Below are 20,577 nucleotides of genomic sequence, written 5' to 3' on the forward strand. Positions count from 1 at the left end.
TGTGCACCGCAATTCGAAGGGCTTTTTGTCGCATGTGATCAGATTTTGGCGCATCGGCGACGGCTTTAACGTGGCACAAATCGGCGGGGGGCGGCGTCGGGCGATCCGACGGATTCGGACTAAGCGTGGGATTTAACATTGTCACAAGACAATGCACTCAGATACATCGGGAAGAAGAAGGTGAACTCCGGCGGACCTGAGTGGGGAAGCGACACATGCAGGATATCGGGAGCACGATCTTGGTGAATCGTGCCGGACTTCATCCTCGTCGGACAGTCCGGATCGGGGATTGCGACGGGACCGGGTAAGTAAATGTGCCATGTGTGCGGCAATGTATGATACGGAGGTGACATTTGGCTTGTCTTGCCCCTTGAGGGTTAATAGTCCTGCTTGATGCCGTCTCCTCCTGACAATAGACGCTTTGATATGACAGATTTGCGGTGAATGTCATCTGCTTTTTTTTAAGTATTCTAAACAAAAGTATCAGAATGTGCTTCCAAGGACAAAAGAGGAGCGCGGAGACGCCTGGGATTGGCTGGGGCCGGAGCTCTCCCACAGTTCCATGTCATTGGCTCGGAGTACAGTTAGGAGCGGAGTAGTTGAGTTGTGCAGTGTTAGAGCCATATTTGACGTGACTGCACATCCTGGACTATTCCTCGCAGTGTAAACTACTTTATGAAGCGCAAACATGAGTCTGTATGCGAGGAGAGTGACCCTGCCCGCTATCACCCCCCTGCTGCTCCAGAAAAGGGTAAGACTTCAGCCTAACTCTATCACCACGTCTATCAATGATTTGACGGAAAAAGTTATATTACTTTTTCTTACTTTAGATTTCATGACAAACTCATGAGACATTGTTCTGGCTCTGCTACATAGCATACAGGACTGTACTGTTGTGGTGTAGCAGGGCTGAGTTTGTCATTCAAAGCAGAATTCTCGTGATCTTAAAATATCTTCTGGTAAATGGACGGGTTTATCTAATCAGAGCTCAAACCACTTTGTAGATGTAGCAGAGCTGAGTGTGTAGTTTAGCACAACTTATACACGATGTGATGTGTATAGAAGAATTGCTGCATAGCCAGACACACACTCAGCACTGCTACAACACAATACAGCCGGTCATCTACTTAACGACACCCGACTTATAGATGACCCCTAGTTACAGACGGACCCCTCTGCCCACTGTGACCTCTGGTGAAGCTCTCTGGATGCTGTAATATTGTCCCAGACTGCAATGATCAGCTGTAAGGTGTCATAATAAAGCTTTATTGATACAGCAAAAAAATTTCAAGCTCCAATTGTCACTGGGGCAAAAAAAAAAAAAAAATTGTCTGGAGTTACAATTGTAAAATATAAAGTTCCAACTTACATACAAATTCAACTTAAGTACAAACCTACTGCCTGTACTAGATCTGAGTCATTGAATGACCGGAGATCAGTTTTCTGATTTTGTAAATGTGTTATATCACATTATCCTGCAAAATTTGTGTCCGTCTATAGGGGTAATTGTGGGGCAAATTGTAAATTGTGCTGTGAATCCAACGCCAAAAATTTCCTTGGATGTACAGAGATTGGGGGTCATTTATTATTTGATCTCCGCCAGTATTTATTCGTTCGTCATGTGTCTGTGCCACGTTAGCTTCTTATCCGACTCTCACTCCGTTTTTCTTGTGTCGTTCAATTTGTTTGACGCAACTTGTGAATCGCGACACTTTTCCTGTGCTACCTGCTCTTCTGACACGTTTTTTGGCACAATTTGTCTACCAAGTCCTATTCTATTTTGGCCGTGCGCCAATTTATTAAGTCCTTGTTACACAATAAAATAATCACATTCTATTAAACCACGCAGGTTGTGCGCCAAAAAAATAGCACATTGCGACACAAGTAATAAATGACCCCCATTGTGTTGCCTCAACCTCTGCAAAATATGGATGAGATTCAGTAAAATCTGAATCTTTTTGGATGCAAAATGCGCAAGTGTGAACAAACCTGAAGAGCATCTGACTCCAGGATTGTTGCTGAAAATGTATAATAACCTTCCAGAATAAAGGGTGCAGAGAAGGGCCCTAGGATGGGGCGCCCTAAGGCTCAGTTTAAGGCTCCATGACTATAAGTGTAGGGTGTTAATTATAATAAAATATAATAATCTTTATTTTAATACCGCCATCATATTCCGTAGCTTTACAAATCATAGAAGACATATACAAATATAATATTACATTACAGAGTACAAGCAGTCATATGGAGCTATAGGAGTCGGGCCCTGATCACAAGAGCTTACAGTCTATGAGGATGAGGGGGTGACACAAGAGCTTACAGTCTATGATGATGAGGGGTGACACAAGAGCTTACAGTCTATGAGGATGAGGGGGTGACACAAGAGCTTACAGTCTATGAGGATGAGGGGATGGCACAAGAGCTTACAATCTATGAGGATGAGGGGATGACACAAGAGCTTACAGTCTATGAGGATGAGAAGGTGACACAAGAGCTTACAGTCTATGAGGATGAGGGGGTGACACAAGAGCTTACAGTCTATGAGGATGAGGGGGTGACACAAGAGCTTACAGTCTATGAGGATGAGGGGGTGACACAAGAGCTTACAGTCTATGAGGATGAGGGGGTGACAAAAGAGCTTACAGTCTATGAGAATGAGGAGGTGACACAAGAGCTTACAGTCTATGAGGAGGAGGGGGAGACACAAGAGCTTACAGTCTATGAGGATGAGGGGGGACACAAGAGCTTACAGTCTATGAGGATGAAGGGGTGACACAAGAGCTTACAGACTATGAGGATGAGGTGGAGACACAAGAGCTTACAGTCTATGAGGATGAGGGGGAGACACAAGAGCTTACAGTCTATGAGGATGAGGGGGGACACAAGAGCTTACAGTCTATGAGGATGAAGGAGTGACACAAGAGCTTACAGTCTATGAGGATGAGGGGGTGACACAAGAGCTTACAGTCTATGAGGATGAGGGGGAGACACAAGAGCTTACAGTCTATGAGGATGAGGGGGTGACACAAGAGCTTACAGGCTATGAGGATGAGGGGGTGACACAAGAGCTTACAGTCTATGAGGATGAGGGGGTGACACATGAGCTTACAGTCTATGAGGATGAGGAGGTGACACAAGAGCTTACAGTCTATGAGGATGAGGGGGTGACACAAGAGCTTACAGTCTATGAGGATGAGGGGGTGACACAAGAGCTTACAGTCTATGAGGATGAGGGGTGAGACAAGAGCTTACAGTCTATGAGAATGTTGAGTGACACAAGAGCTTACAGTCTATAGGGATGAGGGGGTGACACAAGAGCTTACAGTCTATGAGGATGAGGGGGTGACACAAGAGCTTAGAGTCTATGAGGATGAGGGGGTGACACAAGAGCTTACAGTCTATGAGGATGAGGGGGAGACACAAGAGCTTACAGTCTATGAGGATGAGGGGGTGACACCAGAGCTTACAGTCTATGAGGATGAGGGGATGACACAAGAGCTTACAGTCTATGAGGATGAGGGGGTGACACAAGAGCTTACAGTCTATGAGGATGAGGGGGTGACACAAGAGCTTACAGTCTATGAGGATGAGGGGAGTGACACAAGAGCTTACAGACTATGAAGATGAGGGGATGACACAAGAGCTTACAGTCTATGAGGATGAGGGGGAGACACAAGAGCTTACAGTCTATGAGGATGAGGGGGAGACACAAGAGCTTACAGTCTATGAGGATGAGGGGGGACACAAGAGCTTACAGTCTATGAGGATGAAGGGGTGACACAAGAGCTTACAGTCTATGAGGATGAAGGGGTGACACAAGAGCTTACAGTCTATGAGGATGAGGGGGTGACACAAGAGCTTACAGTTGATGAGGATGAGGGGGGGACACAAGAGCTTACAGTCTATGAGGATGAGGGGGAGACACAAGAGCTTACAGTCTATGAGGATGAGGGGGTGACACAAGAGCTTACAGTTGATGAGGATGAGGGGGGGACACAAGAGTTTACAGTCTATGAGGATGAGGGGGTGACACAAGAGCTTACAGTCTATGAGGATGAGGGGGTGACACAAGAGCTTACAGTTGATGAGGATGAGGGGGGGACACAAGAGCTTACAGTCTATGAGGATGAGGGGGAGACACAAGAGCTTACAGTCTATGAGGATGAGGGGGAAACACAAGAGCTTACAGTCTATGAGGATGAGGGGGGACACAAGAGCTTACAGTCTATGAGGATGAAGGGGTGACACAAGAGCTTACAGTCTATGAGGATGAGGGGAGTGACACAAGAGCTTACAGTCTATGAGGATGAGGGGAGTGACACAAGAGCTTACAGACTATGAAGATGAAGGGATGACACAAGAGCTTACAGTCTATGAGGATGAGGGAAAGACACAAGAGCTTACAGTCTATGAGGATGAGGGGGAGACACAAGAGCTTACAGTCTATGAGGATGAGGGGGGACACAAGAGCTTACAGTCTATGAGGATGAAGGGGTGACACAAGAGCTTACAGACTATGAGGATGAGGTGGAGACACAAGAGCTTACAGTCTATGAGGATGAGGGGGAGACACAAGAGCTTACAGTCTATGAGGATGAGGGGGGACACAAGAGCTTACAGTCTATGAGGATGAAGGGGTGACACAAGAGCTTACAGTCTATGAGGATGAGGGGGTGACACAAGAGCTTACAGTCTATGAGGATGAGGGGTGAGACAAGAGCTTACAGTCTATGAGAATGTTGAGTGACACAAGAGCTTACAGTCTATAGGGATGAGGGGGTGACACAAGAATTTACAGTCTATGAGGATGAGGGGGTGACACAAGAGCTTACAGTCTATGAGGATGAGGGGGTGACACAAGAGCTTACAGTCTATGAGGATGAGGGGGAGACACAAGAGCTTACAGTCTATGAGGATGAGGGGGTGACACCAGAGCTTACAGTCTATGAGGATGAGGGGATGACACAAGAGCTTACAGTCTATGAGGATGAGGGGTGACACAAGAGCTTACAGTCTATGAGGATGAGGGGGTGACACAAGAGCTTACAGTCTATGAGGATGAGGGGAGTGACACAAGAGCTTACAGACTATGAAGATGAGGGGATGACACAAGAGCTTACAGTCTATGAGGATGAGGGGGAGACACAAGAGCTTACAGTCTATGAGGATGAGGGGGAGACACAAGAGCTTACAGTCTATGAGGATGAGGGGGGACACAAGAGCTTACAGTCTATGAGGATGAAGGGGTGACACAAGAGCTTACAGTCTATGAGGATGAAGGGGTGACACAAGAGCTTACAGTCTATGAGGATGAGGGGGTGACACAAGAGCTTACAGTCTATGAGGATGAGGGGGTGACACAAGAGCTTACAGTTATGAGGATGAGGGGGTGACACAAGAGCTTACAGTCTATGAGGATGAGGGGATGACACAAGAGCTTACAGTCTATGAGGATGAGGGAAAGACACAAGAGCTTACAGTCTATGAGGATGAGGGGGAGACACAAGAGCTTACAGTCTATGAGGATGAGGGGGGACACAAGAGCTTACAGTATAAGAGGATGAAGGGGTGACACAAGAGCTTACAGTCTATGAGGATGAGGGGCTGACACAAGAGCTTACAGTCTATGAGAATGTTGAGTGACACAAGAGCTTACAGTCTATAGGGATGAGGGGGTGACACAAGAGCTTACAGTCTATGAGGATGAGGGGGTGACACAAGAGCTTACAGTCTATGAGGATGAGGGGGTGACACACGAGCTTACAGTCTATGAGGATGAGGGGGAGACACAAGAGCTTACAGTCTATGAGGTTGAGGGGATGACACCAGAGCTTACAGTCTATGAGGATGAGGGGATGACACAAGAGCTTACAGTCTATGAGGATAAAGGGGAGACACAAGAGCTTACAGTCTGTGAGGATGAGAGGATGACACAAGAGCTTACAGTCTATGAGGATGAGGGGATGACAAAAGAGCTTACAGTCTATGAGGATAAAGGGGTAACACAAGAGCTTACAGTCTATGAGGATGAAGGGAAGACACAAGAGCTTGAAGTGTATGAGGATGAGGGGGTGACACAAGAGCTTACAGTCTATGAGGATGAGGGGGTGACACAAGAGCTTACAGTCTATAAAGATGAGGGGCTGACACAAGAGCTTACAGTCTATGAGGATAGGGGGGTGACACAAGACCTTACAGTCTATGAGGATGAGGGGGAGAAACAAGAGCTTACAGTCTATGAGGATGAAGGGGAGACACAAGAGCTTACAGTCTATAAGTATGAGTCGATGGCACAAGAGCTTACAGTCTATGAGGATGAGGGGGAGACACAAGAGCTTACAGTCTATGAGGATGAGGGGGTGACACAAGATCTTACAGTTTATGAGGATGAGGGGTGACACAAGAGCTTACAGTCTATGAGGATGAGGGGGGGAAAACAAGAGCTTACAGTCTATGAGTATGAGGAGGTGACACAAGAGCTTACAGTCTATGAGGATAAAGGGGAGACACAAGAGCTTACAGTCTATGAGGATGAGGGGTGACACAATAGCTTACAGTCTATGAAAATGAGGGGGTGACACAAGAGCATCCAGTCTATGAGGATGAGGGGGTGACACAAGAGCTTACAGTCTAAGAGGATGAGGGAGTGACAAAAGAGCTTACAGTCTATGAGGATAAAGGGGAGACACAAGAGCTTACAGTGTATGAGGATGAGGGGGTGACACAAGAGCTTACAGTGTATGAGGATGAGGGGGTGACACAAGACCTTACAGTCTATGAGGATGAGGGGTTGACACAAGAGCTTACAGTCTATGAGGATGAGGGGGTGACACAAGACCTTACAGTCTATGAGGATGAGGGGTTGACACAAGAGCTTACATTCTTTGAGGATCAGGAGGTGACACAAGACCTTACAGTCTATGAGGATGAGGGGGAGACACAAGAGCTTACAGTCTATGAGGATGAAGGGGAGACACAAAGCTTGCAGTCTATAAGGATGAGGCGATGACACAAGAGCTTACAGTCTATGAGGATGAGGGGTAGACACAAGAGCTTACAGTCTATGAGGATGAGGGGGTGACACAAGAGCTTACAGTCTATGAGTATGAGGGGGGAAAACAAGAGCTTACAGTCTATGAGTATGAGGAGGTGACACAAGAGCTTACAGTCTATGAGGATAAAGGGGAGACACAAGAGCTTACAGTCTATGAGGATGAGGGGGGGACACAAGAGCTTACAGTCTATGAGGATGAGGGGGTGACACAAGAGCTTACAGTCTATGAGGATGAGGGGGTGACACAAGAGTTTACAGTCTATGAGGATAAAGGGGAGAAACAAGAGCTTGCAGTCTATGAAGATGAGGGGGTGACACAAGAGCTTCCAGTCTATGAGGATGAGGGGGTGACACAAGAGCTTACAGTCTATGAGGATGAGGGGGGAAAACAAGAGCTTACAGTCTATGAGTATGAGGAGGTGACACAAGAGCTTACACTCTATGAGGATAAAGGGGAGACACAAGAGCTTACAGTCTATGAGGATGAGGGGGGGGGGGACACAAGAGCTTACAGTCTATGAGGATGAGGGGGTGACACAAGAGCTTACAATCTATGAGGATGAGGGGATGACACAAGAGCTTACAGTCTATGAGGATGAGGGGGTGACACAAGAGCTTACAGTCTATGAGGATAAAGGGGAGACACAAGAGCTTGCAGTCTACGAAGATGAGAGTGTTACACAAGAGCTTACAGTCTATGAGGATGAGGGGGTGACACAAGAGCTTACAGTCTATGAGGATGAGGGGCTGACACAAGATCTTACAGTCTATGAGGATGAGGGGCTGACATCAGAGCTTACAGTCTATGAGGATGAGGGTATGACACAAGAGCTTACAGTCTATAAGGATGAGGCTGTGACACAAGAGCTTCCAGTCTATGAGAATGAGGAATGACACAAGAGCTTACAGTCTATGAGGATGAGGGGGTGACACAAGAGCTTACAGTCTATGAGGATGAGGGGATGACACAAGAGCTTACAGTCTATGAGGATGAGGGGATGACACAAGAGCTTACAGTCTATGAGGATGAGGGGAGTGACACAAGAGCTTACAGTCTATGAGGATGAGGGGAGTGACACAAGAGCTTACAGACTATGAAGATGAAGGGATGACACAAGAGCTTACATTCTATGAGGATGAGGGGGAGACACAAGAGCTTACAGTCTATGAGGATGAGGGGGAGACACAAGAGCTTACAGTCTATGAGGATGAGGGGGGACACAAGAGCTTACAGTCTATGAGGATGAAGGGGTGACACAAGAGCTTACAGACTATGAGGATGAGGTGGAGACACAAGAGCTTACAGTCTTTGAGGATGAGGGGGAGACACAAGAGCTTACAGTCTTTGAGGATGAGGGGGGACACAAGAGCTTACAGTCTATGAGGATGAAGGGGTGACACAAGAGCTTACAGTCTATGAGGATGAGGGGGTGACACAAGAGCTTACAGTCTATGAGGATGAGGGGTGAGACAAGAGCTTACAGTCTATGAGAATGTTGAGTGACACAAGAGCTTACAGTCTATAGGGATGAGGGGGTGACACAAGAGCTTACAGTCTATGAGGATGAGGGGGTGACACAAGAGCTTACAGTCTATGAGGATGAGGGGGTGACACAAGAGCTTATAGTCTATGAGGATGAGGGGGAGACACAAGAGCTTACAGTCTATGAGGATGAGGGGGTGACACCAGAGCTTACAGTCTATGAGGATGAGGGGATGACACAAGAGCTTACAGTCTATGAGGATGAGGGGGTGACACAAGAGCTTACAGTCTATGAGGATGAGGGGGTGACACAAGAGCTTACAGTCTATGAGGATGAGGGAAGTGACACAAGAGCTTACAGACTATGAAGATGAGGGGATGACACAAGAACTTACAGTCTATGAGGATGAGGGGGAGACACAAGAGCTTACAGTCTATGAGGATGAGGGGGAGACACAAGAGCTTACAGTCTATGAGGATGAGGGGGAACACAAGAGCTTACAGTCTATGAGGATGAAGGGGTGACACAAGAGCTTACAGTCTATGAGGATGAAGGGGTGACACAAGAGCTTACAGTCTATGAGGATGAGGGGGTGACACAAGAGCTTACAGTCTATGAGGATGAGGGGGTGACACAAGAGCTTACAGTTATGAGGATGAGGGGGTGACACAAAAGCTTACAGTCTATGAGGATGAGGGGATGACACAAGAGCTTACAGTCTATGAGGATGAGGGAAAGACACAAGAGCTTACAGTCTATGAGGATGAGGGGGAGACACAAGAGCTTACAGTCTATGAGGATGAGGGGGGACACAAGAGCTTACAGTATAAGAGGATGAAGGGGTGACACAAGAGCTTACAGTCTATGAGGATGAGGGGCTGACACAAGAGCTTACAGTCTATGAGAATGTTGAGTGACACAAGAGCTTACAGTCTATGAGGATGAGGGGGTGACACAAGAGCTTACAGTCTATGAGGATGAGGGGATGACACAAGAGCTTACAGTCTATGAGGATAAGGGGATGACACAAGAGCTTACAGTCTATGAGGATGAGGGGAGTGACACAAGAGCTTACAGTCTATGAGGATGAGGGGAGTGACACAAGAGCTTACAGACTATGAAGATGAAGGGATGACACAAGAGCTTACAGTCTATAAGGATGAGGGGGAGACACAAGAGCTTACAGTCTATGAGGATGAGGGGGAGACACAAGAGCTTACAGTCTATGAGGATGAGGGGGGACACAAGAGCTTACAGTCTATGAGGATGAAGGGGTGACACAAGAGCTTACAGACTATGAGGATGAGGTGGAGACACAAGAGCTTACAGTCTATGAGGATGAGGGGGAGACACAAGAGCTTACAGTCTATGAGGATGAGGGGGGACACAAGAGCTTACAGTCTATGAGGATGAAGGGGTGACACAAGAGCTTACAGTCTATGAGGATGAGGGGGTGACACAAGAGCTTACAGTCTATGAGGATGAGGGGTGAGACAAGAGCTTACAGTCTATGAGAATGTTGAGTGACACAAGAGCTTACAGTCTATAGGGATGAGGGGGTGACACAAGAGCTTACAGTCTATGAGGATGAGGGGGTGACACAAGAGCTTACAGTCTATGAGGATGAGGGGGTGACACAAGAGCTTATAGTCTATGAGGATGAGGGGGAGACACAAGAGCTTACAGTCTATGAGGATGAGGGGGTGACACCAGAGCTTACAGTCTATGAGGATGAGGGGATGACACAAGAGCTTACAGTCTATGAGGATGAGGGGGTGACAGAAGAGCTTACAGTCTATGAGGATGAGGGGGTGACACAAGAGCTTACAGTCTATGAGGATGAGGGGAGTGACACAAGAGCATACAGACTATGAAGATGAGGGGATGACACAAGAGCTTACAGTCTATGAGGATGAGGGGGAGACACAAGAGCTTACAGTCTATGAGGATGAGGGGGAGACACAAGAGCTTACAGTCTATGAGGATGAGGGGGGACACAAGAGCTTACAGTCTATGAGGATGAAGGGGTGACACAAGAGCTTACAGTCTATGAGGATGAAGGGGTGACACAAGAGCTTACAGTCTATGAGGATGAGGGGGCTGACACAAGAGCTTACAGTCTATGAGGATGAGGGGGTGACACAAGAGCTTACAGTTATGAGGATGAGGGGGTGACACAAGAGCTTACAGTCTATGAGGATGAGGGGATGACACAAGAGCTTACAGTCTATGAGGATGAGGGAAAGACACAAGAGCTTACAGTCTATGAGGATGAGGGGGAGACACAAGAGCTTACAGTCTATGAGGATGAGGGGGGACACAATAGCTTACAGTATAAGAGGATGAAGGGGTGACACAAGAGCTTACAGTCTATGAGGATGAGGGGCTGACACAAGAGCTTACAGTCTATGAGGATGAGGGGATGACACAAGAGCTTACAGTCTATGAGGATAAAGGGGAGACACAAGAGCTTACAGTCTGTGAGGATGAGAGGATGACACAAGAGCTTACAGTCTGTGAGGATGAGGGGATGACACAAGAGCTTACAGTCTATGAGGATAAAGGAGTAACACAAGAGCTTACAGTCTATGAGGATGAAGGGAAGACACAAGAGCTTGAAGTGTATGAGGATGAGGGGGTGACACAAGAGCTTACAGTCTATGAGGATGAGGGGGTGACACAAGAGCTTACAGTCTATAAAGATGAGGGGCTAACACAAGAGCTTACAGTCTATGAGGATAGGGGGGTGACACAAGACCTTACAGTCTATGAGGATGAGGGGGAGAAACAAGAGCTTACAGTCTATGAGGATGAAGGGGAGACACAAGAGCTTACAGTCTATAAGTATGAGTCGATGGCACAAGAGCTTACAGTCTATGAGGATGAGGGGGAGACACAAGAGCTTACAGTCTATGAGGATGAGGGGGTGACACAAGATCTTACAGTTTATGAGGATGAGGGGTGACACAAGAGCTTACAGTCTATGAGGATGAGCGGGGGAAAACAAGAGCTTACAGTCTATGAGTATGAGGAGGTGACACAAGAGCTTACAGTCTATGAGGATAAAGGGGAGACACAAGAGCTTACAGTCTATGAGGATGAGGGGTGACACAAGAGCTTACAGTCTATGAAGATGAGGGGGTGACACAAGAGCATCCAGTCTATGAGGATGAGGGGGTGACACAAGAGCTTACAGTCTAAGAGGATGAGGGAGTGACACAAGAGCTTACAGTCTATGAGGATAAAGGGGAGACACAAGAGCTTACAGTCTATAAGTATGAGGCGATGGCACAAGAGCTTAAAGTCTATGAGGATGAGGGGGAGACACAAGAGCTTACAGTCTATGAGGATGAGGGGGTGACACAAGAGCTTACAGTCTATGAGGATGAGGGGGTGACACAAGAGCTTACAGTCTATGAGGATAAAGGGGAGACACAAGAGCTTGCAGTCTATGAAGATGAGAGTGTTACACAAGAGCTTACAGTCTATGAGGATGAGGGGGTGACACAAGAGCTTACAGTCTATGAGGATAAAGGGGAGACACAAGAGCTTACAGTGTATGAGGATGAGGGGGTGACACAAGAGCTTACAGTGTATGAGGATGAGGGGGTGACACAAGAGCTTACAGTCTATGAGGATGAGGGGTTGACACAAGAGCTTACAGTCTATGAGGATGAGGGGGTGACACAAGACCTTACAGTCTATGAGGATGAGGGGTTGACACAAGAGCTTACATTCTTTGAGGATCAGGAGGTGACACAAGACCTTACAGTCTATGAGGATGAGGGGGAGACACAAGAGCTTACAGTCTATGAGGATGAAGGGGAGACACAAAGCTTGCAGTCTATAAGGATGAGGCGATGACACAAGAGCTTACAGTCTATGAGGATGAGGGGTAGACACAAGAGCTTACAGTCTATGAGGATGAGGGGGTGACACAAGAGCTTACAGTCTATGAGTATGAGGGGGGAAAACAAGAGCTTACAGTCTATGAGTATGAGGAGGTGACACAAGAGCTTACAGTCTATGAGGATGAGGGGTAGACACAAGAGCTTACAGTCTATGAGGATGAGGGGGTGACACAAGAGCTTACAGTCTATGAGGATGAGGGGGTGACACAAGAGTTTACAGTCTATGAGGATAAAGGGGAGACACAAGAGCTTGCAGTCTATGAAGATGAGGGGGTGACACAAGAGCTTCTAGTCTATGAGGATGAGGGGGTGACACAAGAGCTTACAGTCTATGAGGATGAGGGGGGAAAACAAGAGCTTACAGTCTATGAGTATGAGGAGGTGACACAAGAGCTTACACTCTATGAGGATAAAGGGGAGACACAAGAGCTTACAGTCTATGAGGATGAGGGGGGGGGACACAAGAGCTTACAGTCTATGAGGATGAGGGGGTGACACAAGAGCTTACAATCTATGAGGATGAGGGGATGACACAAGAGCTTACAGTCTATGAGGATGAGGGGGTGACACAAGAGCTTACAGTCTATGAGGATAAAGGGGAGACACAAGAGCTTGCAGTCTACGAAGATGAGAGTGTTACACAAGAGCTTACAGTCTATGAGGATGAGGGGGTGACACAAGAGCTTACAGTCTATGAGGATGAGGGGCTGACACAAGATCTTACAGTCTATGAGGATGAGGGTCTGACATCAGAGCTTACAGTCTATGAGGATGAGGGTATGACACAAGAGCTTACAGTCTATAAGGATGAGGCTGTGACACAAGAGCTTCCAGTCTATGAGAATGAGGAATGACACAAGAGCTTACAGTCTATGAGGATGAGGGGGTGACACAAGAGCTTACAGTCTATGAGGATGAGGGGATGACACAAGAGCTTACAGTCTATGAGGATGAGGGGGTGACACAAGAGCTTACAGTCTATGAGGATGAGGGGATGACACAAGAGCTTACAGTCTATGAGGATAGGAAGGGTGACACAAGAGCTTACAGTCTATGAGGATGAGGGGGTGACACAAGAGCTTACAGTCTATGAGGATGAAGGGGAGACACAAGAGCTTACAGTCTATAAGTATGAGGCGATGGCACAAGAGCTTACAGTCTATGAGGATGAGGGGGAGACACAAGAGCTTACAGTCTATGAGGATGAGGGGGTGACACAAGAGCTTACAGTCTATGAGGATGAGGGGGTGATACAAGAGCTTACAGTCTATGAGGATAAAGGGGAGACACAAGAGCTTGCAGTCTATGAAGATGAGAGTGTTACACAAGAGCTTACAGTCTATGAGGATGAGGGGGTGACACAAGAGCTTACAGTCTATGAGGATGAGGGGCTGACACAAGAGCTTACAGACTATGAGGATGAGGCTTTGACACAAGAGCTTACAGTCTATGAAGATAAGGGGGTGACACAAGAGCTTACAGTGTATGCGGATGAGGGTATGACACAAGAGCTTACAGTCTATAAGGATGAGGCTGTGACACAAGAGCTTACAGTCTATGAGACTGAGGAATGACACAAGAGCTTACAGTCTATGAGAATGAGGGATGACACAAGAGCTTACAGTCTATGAGGATGAAGGGGTGACACAAGAGCTTACAGTCTATGAGAATGAGGGATGACACAAGAGCTTACAGTCTATGAGGATGAGGGTGTGACACAAGAGCTTACAGTCTATAAGGATGAGGGGGTGACACCAGAGCTTACAGTCTATGAGGATGAGGGGATGACACAAGAGCTTACAGTCTATGAGGATAAAGGGGTGACACAAGAGCTTACAGTCTATGAGGATGAAGGGGAGACACAAGAGCTTACAGTGTATGAGGATGAGGGGGTGACACAAGAGCTTACAGTCTATGAGGATGAGGGGGTGACACAAGAGCTTACAGTCTATGAAGATGAGGGGCTGACACAAGAGCTTACAGTCTATGAGGATAGGTGGGGAGACACAAGACCTTACAGTCTATGAGGATGAGGGGGAGACACAAGAGCTTACAGTCTATGAGGATGAAGGGGAGACACAAGAGCTTATAGTCTATGAGGATGAGGAGGTGACACAAGAGCTTACAGTCTATAAGTATGAGGCGATGGCACAAGAGCTTACAGTCTATGAGGATGAGGGGGAGACACAAGAGCTTACAGTCTATGAGGATGAGGGGGTGACACAAGAGCTTACAGTCTATGAGGATGAGGAGGGGAAAACAAGAGCTTACAGTCTATGAGGATAAAGGGGAGACACAAGAGCTTACAGTCTATGAGGATGAGGGGGTGACACAAGAGCTTACAGTCTATGAGGATGAGGGGGTGACACAAGAGCTTACAGTCTATGAGTATGAGGGGGTGACACAAGAGCATCCAGTCTATGAGGATGAGGGGGTGACACAAGAGCTTACAGTCTATGAGGATGAGGGGGTGACACAAGAGCTTACAGTCTATGAGGATGAGGGGTTGACACAAGAGTTTACAGTCTATGAGTATGAGGAGGTGACACAAGAGCTTACAGTCTATGAGGATAAAGGGGAGACACAAGAGCTTACAGTCTATGAGGATGAGGGGGTGACACAAGAGCTTACAGTCTATGAGGATGAGGGGGTGACACAAGAGCTTACAGTCTATGAGTATGAGGAGGTGACACAAGAGCTTACAGTCTATGAGGATAAAGGGGAGACACAATAGCTTACAATCTATGAGGATGAGGGAGTAACACAAGAGCTTACAGTCTATGAAGATGAGGGGGTGACACAAGAGCATCCAGTCTATGAGGATGAGGGGGTGACACAAGAGCTTACAGTCTATGAGGATGAGGGGGTGACACAAGAGCTTACAGTCTAAGAGGATGAGGGGTGACACAAGAGCTTACAGTCTATGAGGATGAGGGGGTGACACAAGAGCTTACAGTCTATGAGGATGAGGGGGGGGGGACACAAGAGCTTACAGTCTATGAGGATGAGGGGGTGACACAAGAGCTTACAATCTATGAGGATGAGGGGATGACACAAGAGCTTACAGTCTATGAGGATGAGGGGGTGACACAAGAGCTTACAGTCTATGAGGATAAAGGGGAGACACAAGAGCTTGCAGTCTACGAAGATGAGAGTGTTACACAAGAGCTTACAGTCTATGAGGATGAGAGGGTGACACAAGAGCTTACAGTCTATGAGGATGAGGGGCTGACACAAGATCTTACAGTCTATGAGGATGAGGGTCTGACATCAGAGCTTACAGTCTATGAGGATGAGGGTATGACACAAGAGCTTACAGTCTATAAGGATGAGGCTGTGACACAAGAGCTTCCAGTCTATGAGAATGAGGAATGACACAAGAGCTTACAGTCTATGAGGATGAGGGGGTGACACAAGAGCTTACAGTCTATGAGGATGAGGGGATGACACAAGAGCTTACAGTCTATGAGGATGAGGGGGTGACACAAGAGCTTACAGTCTATGAGGATGAGGGGATGACACAAGAGCTTACAGTCTATGAGGATAGGAAGGGTGACACAAGAGCTTACAGTCTATGAGGATGAGGGGGTGACACAAGAGCTTACAGTCTATGAGGATGAAGGGGAGACACAAGAGCTTACAGTCTATAAGTATGAGGCGATGGCACAAGAGCTTACAGTCTATGAGGATGAGGGGGAGACACAAGAGCTTACAGTCTATGAGGATGAGGGGGTGACACAAGAGCTTACAGTCTATGAGGATGAGGGGGTGATACAAGAGCTTACAGTCTATGAGGATAAAGGGGAGACACAAGAGCTTGCAGTCTATGAAGATGAGAGTGTTACACAAGAGCTTACAGTCTATGAGGATGAGGGGGTGACACAAGAGCTTACAGTCTATGAGGATGAGGGGCTGACACAAGAGCTTACAGACTATGAGGATGAGACTTTGACACAAGAGCTTACAGTCTATGAAGATAAGGGGGTGACACAAGAGCTTACAGTCTATGAGGATGAGGGTATGACACAAGAGCTTACAGTCTATAAGGATGAGGCTGTGACACAAGAGCTTACAGTCTATGAGAATGAGGAATGACACAAGAGCTTACAGTCTATGAGAATGAGGGATGACACAAGAGCTTACAGTCTATGAGGATGAGGGGGTGACACAAGAGCTTACAGTCTATGAGAATGAGGGATGACACAAGAGCTTACAGTCTATGAGGATGAGGGTGTGACACAAGAGCTTACAGTCTATAAGGATGAGGGGGTGACACCAGAGCTTACAGTCTATGAGGATGAGGGGATGACACAAGAGCTTACAGTCTATGAGGATAAAGGGGTGACACAAGAGCTTACAGTCTATGAGGATGAAGGGGAGACACAAGAGCTTACAGTGTATGAGGATGAGGGGGTGACACAAGAGCTTACAGTCTATGAGGATGAGGGGGTGACACAAGAGCTTACAGTCTATGAAGATGAGGGGCTGACACAAGAGCTTACAGTCTATGAGGATAGGTGGGGAGACACAAGACCTTACAGTCTATGAGGATGAGGGGGAGACACAAGAGCTTACAGTCTATGAGGATGAAGGGGAGACACAAGAGCTTATAGTCTATGAGGATGAGGAGGTGACACAAGAGCTTACAGTCTATAAGTATGAGGCGATGGCACAAGAGCTTACAGTCTATGAGGATGAGGGGGAGACACAAGAGCTTACAGTCTATGAGGATGAGGGGGTGACACAAGAGCTTACAGTCTATGAGTATGAGGAGGTGACACAAGAGCTTACAGTCTATGAGGATAAAGGGGAGACACAAGAGCTTACAGTCTATGAGGATGAGGGGGTGACACAAGAGCTTACAGTCTATGAGGATGAGGGGGTGACACAAGAGCTTACAGTCTATGAGTATGAGGAGGTGACACAAGAGCTTACAGTCTATGAGGATAAAGGGGAGACACAATAGCTTACAATCTATGAGGATGAGGGAGTAACACAAGAGCTTACAGTCTATGAAGATGAGGGGGTGACACAAGAGCATCCAGTCTATGAGGATGAGGGGGTGACACAAGAGCTTACAGTCTATGAGGATGAGGGGGTGACACAAGAGCTTACAGTCTAAGAGGATGAGGGGTGACACAAGAGCTTACAGTCTATGAGGATTAGGGGGTGACACAAGAGCTTACAGTCTATGAGGATGAGGATGGGAAAACAAGAGCTTACAGTCTATGAGGATAAAGGGGAGACACAAGAGCTTACAGTCTATGAGGATGAGGGAGTAACACAAGAGCTTACAGTCTATGAAGATGAGGGGGTGACACAAGAGCTTACAGTCTATAAGGATGAGGTGGTGACACAAGAGGTTACAGTCTATGAGGATGCGGGATGACACAAGAGCTTACAGTCTATGAGGATGAGGGGGTGACACAAGAGCTTACAGTGTATGAGGATGAGGGGGTGACACAAGAGCTTACAGTCTATGAGGATGAGGGGGTGACACAAGAGCTTACAGTCTATGAGGATGAGGGGGTGACACAAGAGCTTACAGTCTATGAGGATGAGGGGGTGACACAAGAGCTTACAGTCTATGAGTATGTGGAGGTGACACAAGAGCTTACAGTCTATGAGGATAAAGGGGAGACACAAGAGCTTACAGTCTATGAGGATGAGGGGGTGACACAAGAGCTTACAGTCTATGAGGATGAGGGGGTGACACAAGAGCTTACAGTCTATGAGTATGAAGAGGTGACACAAGAGCTTACAGTCTATGAGGATAAAGGGGAGACACAAGAGCTTACAGTCTATGAGGATGAGGGAGTAACACAAGAGCTTACAGTCTATGAAGATGAGGGGGTGACACAAGAGCATCCAGTCTATGAGGATGAGGGGGTGACACAAGAGCTTACAGTGTAAGAGGATGAGGGAGTGACACAAGAGCTTACAGTCTATGAGGATTAGGGGGTGACACAAGAGCTTACAGTCTATAAGGATGAGGGGGTGACACAAGAGCTTACAGTCTATGAGGATAAAGGGGAGACACAAGAGCTTACAGTGTATGAGGATGAGGGGGTGACACAAGAGCTTACAGTCTATGAGGATGAGGGGGTGACACAAGAGCTTACAGTCTATGAGGATGAGGGGTTGACACAAGAGCTTACAGTCTATGAGGATGAGGGGGTGACACAAGACCTTACAGTCTATGAGGATGAGGGGTTGACACAAGAGCTTACAGTCTATAAGGATGAGGCGATGACACAAGAGCTTACAGTCTATGAGTATGAGGGGGGAAAACAAGAGCTTACAGTCTATGAGTATGAGGAGGTGACACAAGAGCTTACAGTCTATGAGGATAAAGGGGAGACACAAAAGCTTACAGTCTATGAGGATGAGGGGGGGGGACACAAGAGCTTACAGTCTATGAGGATAAGGGGGTGACACAAGAGCTTACAGTCTATGAGAATGAGGGGATGACACAAGAGCTTACAGTCTATGAGGATGAGGGTGTGACACAAGAGCTTACAGTCTATGAGGATAAAGGGGAGACACAAGAGCTTGCAGTCTATGAAGATGAGGGGGTGACACAAGAGCTTCCAGTCTATGAGGATGAGGGGGTGACACAAGAGCTTACAGTCTATGAGGATGAGGGGGAAAAACAAGAGCTTACAGTCTGTGAGTATGAGGAGGTGACACAAGAGCTTACAGTCTATGAGGATGAGGGGATGACACAAGAGCTTACAGTCTATGAGGATGAGGGGGTGACACAAGAGCTTACAGTCTATGAGGATAAAGGGGAGATACAAGAGCTTGCAGTCTATGAAGATGAGAGTGTTACACAAGAGCTTACAGTCTATGAGGATGAGGGGGTGACACAAGAGCTTACAGTCTATGAGGATGAGGGGGTGACACAAGAGCTTACAGTCTATGACGATGAGGGGATGACACAAGAGCTTACATTCTATGAGGATGAGGAGGTGACATAAGACCTTGCAGTCTATGAGGATGAGCGGGGACACAAGAGCTTACAGTCTATGAGGATGAGGGGGTGACACAAGAGCTTACAATCTATGAGGATAAGGAGGTGACACAAGAGCTTACAGTCTATGAGGATGAGGGGGTGACACAAGAGCTTACAGTCTATGAGCATGAGGGAGTGACACAAGAGCTTACAGTCTATGAGGATGAAGGGGAGACACAAGAGCTTACAGTCTATGAGGATGAGGCGATTACACAAGAGCTTACAGTCTATGAGGATGAGGGGATGACCCAAGAGCTTACAGTCTATGAGGATGAGGGGGTGACACAAGAGCTTACAGTCTATGAGGATGAGGGGGTGACACAAGAGCTTACAGTCTATGAGGATGAGGGGTGACACAAAAGCTTACAGTCTATAGGGATGAGGCGATGACACAAGAGCTTACAGTCTATGAGGTTGAAGGGGTGACACAACAGATTACAGTCTATGAGGATGAGAGGGTGACACATGAGCTTACAGTCTATAAGGATGAGGTGGTGACACAAGAGGTTACAGTCTATGAGGATGCGGGATGACACAAGAGCTTACAGTCTATGAGGATGAGGGGGTGACACAAGAGCTTACAGTCTATAGGGATGAGGCGATGACACAAGAGCTTAAAGTCTATGAGGATGAGGGGGTGACACAAGAGCTTACAGTCTATGAGGATGAGGGGTGACACAAGAGCTCACAGTCTGGGAGGATGAGGATGTGACACAAGACCTTACAGTCTATGAGGATGAGGGGGTGACACAAGAGCTTACAGTCTATGAGGATGAGGGGGGCCACAAGAGCTTACAGTCTATGAGGATGAGGGGGTGACACAAGAGCTTACAGTCTATGAGGATGAAGGGGTGACACAAGAGCTTACAGTCTATGAGGATGAGGGGTGACACAAGAGCTCACAGTGTGTGAGGATGAGGGGGTGACACAAGAGCTTACAGACTATGAGGAGGAGGGGTGACACAAGAGCTTACAGTCTATTAGTATGAGGGGGTGACACAAGAGCTTACAGTCTATGAGGATGACTGGGTGACACAAGAGCTTACAGTCTATGAGGATGAAGGGGTGACCCAAGAGCTTACAGTCTATGAGGATGAGGGGGTGACACAAGAGCTT

At 47.2% G+C, this 20,577-nt stretch overlaps 1 protein-coding gene across 1 annotated transcript in view; it reads left to right on the top strand.

Moving 5' to 3' along the window:
* The first annotated feature begins 580 nt into the window (after positions 1-580).
* The window catches only part of GRB14 (growth factor receptor bound protein 14), a 58,979-nt gene continuing 38,982 nt past the window's right edge, over positions 581-20,577 (top strand). The window contains exon 1 of the mRNA XM_072121854.1: positions 581-751. Within this exon, the coding sequence (XP_071977955.1) occupies positions 689-751 (63 nt within the window). The 5' untranslated portion in view covers positions 581-688. The remainder of the gene's footprint in view (positions 752-20,577) is intronic.

Source organism: Engystomops pustulosus, chromosome 8 (genome assembly GCF_040894005.1).
Source record: "Engystomops pustulosus chromosome 8, aEngPut4.maternal, whole genome shotgun sequence".
NCBI lineage: Eukaryota > Metazoa > Chordata > Amphibia > Anura > Leptodactylidae > Engystomops > Engystomops pustulosus.